The sequence below is a fragment of the Bufo gargarizans genome, chromosome 11, assembly GCF_014858855.1.
Source record: "Bufo gargarizans isolate SCDJY-AF-19 chromosome 11, ASM1485885v1, whole genome shotgun sequence".
NCBI lineage: Eukaryota > Metazoa > Chordata > Amphibia > Anura > Bufonidae > Bufo > Bufo gargarizans.
Genome location: NC_058090.1, coordinates 34,260,757 through 34,266,137, shown reverse-complemented (window position 1 = coordinate 34,266,137; position 5,381 = coordinate 34,260,757). Strand labels below are relative to the sequence as shown.

Below are 5,381 nucleotides of genomic sequence, written 5' to 3'. Positions count from 1 at the left end.
TACACACATGCATTCAGACATATATTCACACAAACTTACACATGGGCATATACTAATATACTCATGTACATATTTCACAGCAATGTTTCATGTTGTATACATCACGCACACACGAACTAGTTGATGATTAGGGTTGGTATAGTGCAAAGTTATCTACTAAATAGTGTAGGTTGCATCACGCTTCTCTTCATTGGAACGGATATAGTAATAATTAAGGTTGGAAATCACTATTTACTAAAGGTGTGGGGGGGGGGCGGACTTGGGGATGGGGGAGTGAATACAATGTCAGCAAAAATAAACAGAGGCATCAAACAGAGAGAGAGAGATAAATGTACATCACCCAGAAGGAGCAACTGCAAACCAATTCCCTGACAAATAATAATAATAATAACAATTATACAAATATGACAGATAGATGCAGTTGCAAAATTTTGTAGCTAAAAGAAAAATTGGGTTCTGCTATATTCTGCGCAAATATAGAGAATTATTAAGATCTATATCACACATAAGATCTCTAGTAAATGATGGAATGACTGACATATTCTCCCGGTTATTGTATTTGCCATGCACAGCAGACGACCTGCACATTATGGTTACTGCCCTTAATCGTTTTCCTATAGCAATCAACAAGAACTACATAACCATTTGTCATGTATATTGATAGCTTTAGTTTCTCCGCCAGTCTGTAAGGTTTAGTCTGAAATTGGGCGACTAATGGGGACAATATTCTCTGCCTGAGAACGGGTGCATGATTTGTTTAGATGCAATTTTACGTCCTTATTTCACTGTAATAAATAAATAAACAAACAAACAAATAACTAAATAAATAAACAAATAAATAAATGTAAAGATAGCCATGAAAACTTGAGGAGTTATCTCTCAACAGAGAGGAAGAAATATACCTTGTCCGGAGGTATGTGTTCAGTGCTTAGTTTATATTAGTTATTTATGTGCTTTTGTGTTATTTTATTTTATTTTTTCTAATTTGCGTTAAAATGTGCGCAGTGGTTTAATATGTGCAGTGGCTATTCCGATTTCTCCTTGACCTCGGACAAAAGACATCAGGCGCCATTCATTTTTTTTCTAATACTGTATTTTATTATAAACTACTTTGCAATCGATGTATTACACTAAATTGTGGAAAAAAAATGTAAACATAACCTCCTCCAAACTGCAGAACTTGCGTCATTGTGAAGAGCACTCGGCCCCAGAGATGTTTTCAGTGAATTTCACCATTATTTAGGATTTTCTTGGGTTTTGGAGGAAAACAAAAATGCGGATCTTCATAAATAAAGCATAATAATAATAATTATATTATCCTGTAATTTGGTATTATATCCTATGGAGATGAGGTGGAGGGAACGCGGCAGGAGGAGGTGTCCTAGTGCCTCTGTCCTCAGCATTTGGCTAATTGCAGAAGAGCTACGGGGGGTATAAGAGCATTCAGTGAAGGTGGGTGAGGTGTGGGGTCTTGTCATCAACAGGAATATAAAAAGTCTCTTTACATATTATTAAGTACCATGAGATGAACCTTGAAACCACCAAGAGTCTCGCTATATACAATCATTGTGCAGTCCATGGGTCTCCATCACAGTCCCTATCTGATAGTTTGTTTAGGATCCTAGATCCACCAAGCTGGAGGTAAGGGGTCCGAGCAGTGAGTCCTGCAGCTGGTGCTGGTGACTGGCTAGGCCGTGGCCGCCTTGGGAGGCACTTAAAGCGCTCAGGGTGTAAGAAGAGGCCCCGGGGTGGCTGAGGCTACCCTGCAAGAGGAGGACTGAGTTCTGGTCTGGGCTCTGAGGTGGGGAAAACTCTTCTTCAGAGCTGGACATAAGTGATTTTCCTCCGTCCAGGGGAGACAGCTGGTTCTGTTTGTTGCTGGATGTGTTGTTGTTTTCTGTGTTTTCTCTGGAAAAAAAAAATATAAAAATTGTATGAGTATAAATGTCAACTTACTGCTATAAACCTATATTACATACAAGCTATCCCATCGTCCTGCCCACTACAGACAGTCGTTCTTTCTTCTATGTTTAATTGTTTTCATGACTTATTATGATATATATATAAATATATATATATATATATATGTGTGTGTATATATATATATATATATATATATATTTATTTATACACATACACACCCACACTATAGGGTGGCTTTTTCTGTATCCCTAATAATATAAGTATGTCTGTTAGTCTATCTATCTATCTCTATCTATCTATCTATCTATCTATCTATTAATTATCTATCTATTATCTATCTATCTCTCTATCGATCTATCTATTACTTATTTATCTATTTATCTATTTATCTATTATCTATCTATCTATCTATCTATCTATCTATCTATCTATCTATCTATCAATCATCTGTCTGTAAGTCTATCATCTTTCACTAGAATATAGTTCATTCTGCCAATTCGTCCAAATGAAAAATGAAAATGTATAGATACATGGAAGACAGATGAGATAGATAGATAGATAGATAGATAGATAGATAGATAGATTAGAGAGAATATATTGGAAAGGCATACGTTTAAAATAATGGGTAGATAAGGTATAACCGGTTTATACATACCAACGTTTTGATAGATAGGACTAAAAGTAGAGATAGATAGATGATAGATAGACAAATAAATAAATAGATAGATAGATAGATTGGTAGGTAGATAGATATGAGATAGGTAGGTAAATAGATAGATAGATATTAGATAGGTTGGTCGATAGATAGATAGATAGATAGATAGATAGATATGAGATAGGTAGGTAGTTAGATAGATAGATATGAGATAGGTAGATAGATATGAGATAGGTAGGTAGGTAGATAGATATGAGATAGGTAGGTAGGTAGATAGATATGAGATAGACAGACAGATAGATAGATAATAGGTTGGTAGGTAGATAGATAAATATGAGATAGGTAGGTAGGTAGATATGAGATAGACAGACAAATAGATAGATAGATAGATAGACAGATAGATCGACAGATAGATAAATAGAAAGACAGATAGATAAATAGATAGACAGATAGATAGATAGATAGAATATAGGGGTAGATAGATAATATGAGATAGGTAGGTAGGTAGATATGAGATAGACAGACAAATAGATAGATAGATAGATAGATAGACAGATAGATAAATAGATAGACAGATAGATAGAAAGACAGATAGATAGAAAGACAGATAGATAATACAAGTATTATATTCCAATGGGATATATAAAATAAAGAATTGTGAGTAGAAGCAGCTGCAGTTTTAATAACGGATACAGAGGATAGTGATGGCTCTTCTCTGCAGTGATTGCTCCCCGTATTGTCTGTGCTGTGGCTGCCCATACCCCAGTCCATCCCATCCACAGATAAGGTGGAGTAATAATACTACTTTCATGTCACAGAGTATGTGTCAGTTCGGGGAACACGAGACCCCACAGTCACCTCTCTATTTATTTAGGTCGCTGCCTTTGGGCGCCCTACTACATGCAGCAGGGGTGCTGTGCGATCATTACTGGGGGGGGGGGTTACGCTTTATTAAGGGATGGCCCTGCACATACAACACATCTGCTTTAACCCCTTGGGTGCTTGATGGACTAGTGGTCAGCACTCTATTCCAAACCACGTGTGGCCAGCAGGAGAGGATGGGGATTCTTTGTCTGGGACTTTTAGCAGACAGATGCGGGGGTTTGGTATTTCAGAGCTCAGGCTGCACACACACGATCTGCTGCTAGCACACCATTAGTCTGCGCCTGACATGTCCCCTTACCTTTCCTTGGCTTCCGCAGCTCTGTCCCTTTGCCTCCTGTTTTTGAACCAGTTGCTGACCTGGGTAGTGGTGAGTCCAGTGGCCTCTGCCAGCTCCCTCTTCTCCCTGGGAGAGGGGTAGGGGTTATGAGCATACCATTCCCTGAGTACCCCTCTAGACTTCTCCTTGAAGCAGTAACTTGTTTCTTCACCGTCCCATATGGTTCTTGGCAAAGGGAATTTCCTTCTCACCCGGTATTTGCCCACTGCCCCAAGAGGTCTCCCCCTGAGTTTCTCAGCTTCCACATAGTGCGCCTTGAGCCACAGCTGCTGCAGTTTGGGGTGGTTGTGTGGGGAGAACTGGTGACTCTCCAGGATCTTGTACAGTTCTCTGAAGTTTCCCCTGTGAAAGGCTACCACAGCCTTAGCTTTCAGGACGCTCTCATTCTTGTGGAGGTGATCACAGGCTGGAAGGGACCAGAGGAACCTGCCTAATCTTTCCAGGTTCCCCCCTTGTTGCAGCACTTCGCACACGCAGGCTACTTGCTCCTGCGTAAATCCGAAGGAAGGCAGCATAGACATGGCTTAGTGTGCGTGAGACACAGCCAGAAGTGTATAGAAGATCCACATACACTGCAGAAGTAATGCAAGTCACACAGGGATATATCCAAGAGTCTTTAAGCAGGAAAACAAAACACCCAAGGAACACGGTTCACAGACTGCTCAGCACAGGGGATGCTGTGTGTAGCTGCTGGAAGTTTGTCACTCTTCTGGTAGAAGCCTCCTTAAAGCACCACAGTGCACACTGATTGGCTGCACTTATGGGGGCAGGCTGCGGAGCATGGAGCACAGACTGGAGGGTGGGGAGGGTAGGGGTGATGCTGCTGCCCTTGGGTGGGAAAAGAGATGGGAGGGGGGAGGGGGGGGGGGTAGACACGCCAGGGCCTTGCAACATGAGACCCTTCTCAAGTATCACCTAAGGGGACCCAAGACTCATCTCTGAACAAATCAATTATAGCAGCAGAGCTGTGGGAAACAAAAATCAAAAAATGTCATTGTCCAGTTCAGGTGAGTTGGTATTTAATTACCTTAATGCTTTGCTATGAATAAAACATGTACTGATGAATAGGGATGCATTATTAAAGAGCACAGAGCCAGCATGGGGAACATAGGGGCTAAATGTAGAGGAAGAGAGGAGATAAATGATAGATAGATAGATAATGCATGTATATCATTAATGTGTGTGTGTGCTTGAAATCATAATGTTTTCATCAATGCCATTCCAGTGCTTTTGCTTTATGTCATTTTGAAGTCAATAGACTTTCTAATTTCACAATTTCATAATTTACATTGAAAAACGACACAAGATTTTCCCCAAAAAATCTTCATCCATTTCCTCTTCTCTCTTAGGTCTAGGTCATTTAGCACAAACTGTTCCCAGTCTAATTATGCTAATCCTCATTTACACACCTTTGCTTGAAAGCAATTATTTTTTAAAGTTCTTTAAAAACAATTAGGCTTTTGTAAACAGAGGTGATAATGTATTGTTGGTAGCAGGGGAGGTAATAAGAGGAGAACAATGCTCAGATAAGAGAACACAGAGGTGTAGGAAGACCTGGAGATTTATCTGTCATTGTCTGCA

At 39.9% G+C, this 5,381-nt stretch overlaps 1 protein-coding gene across 1 annotated transcript; it reads right to left on the bottom strand.

Annotated features, from left to right (window-relative positions):
- Window positions 1-1,075: 1,075 nt before the first annotated feature.
- Window positions 1,076-4,508, bottom strand: SIX1 (SIX homeobox 1). Its single transcript, XM_044272083.1, has 2 exons — window positions 3,762-4,508; window positions 1,076-1,908 (listed from the first exon to the last, which is right to left on the bottom strand). The coding sequence occupies exons 1-2, from the start codon at window positions 4,319-4,321 to the stop codon at window positions 1,614-1,616; spliced, it is 855 nt and encodes a 284-aa protein (XP_044128018.1). The 5' UTR covers window positions 4,322-4,508; the 3' UTR covers window positions 1,076-1,613.
- Between the last annotated feature and the right edge of the window lie 873 nt (window positions 4,509-5,381).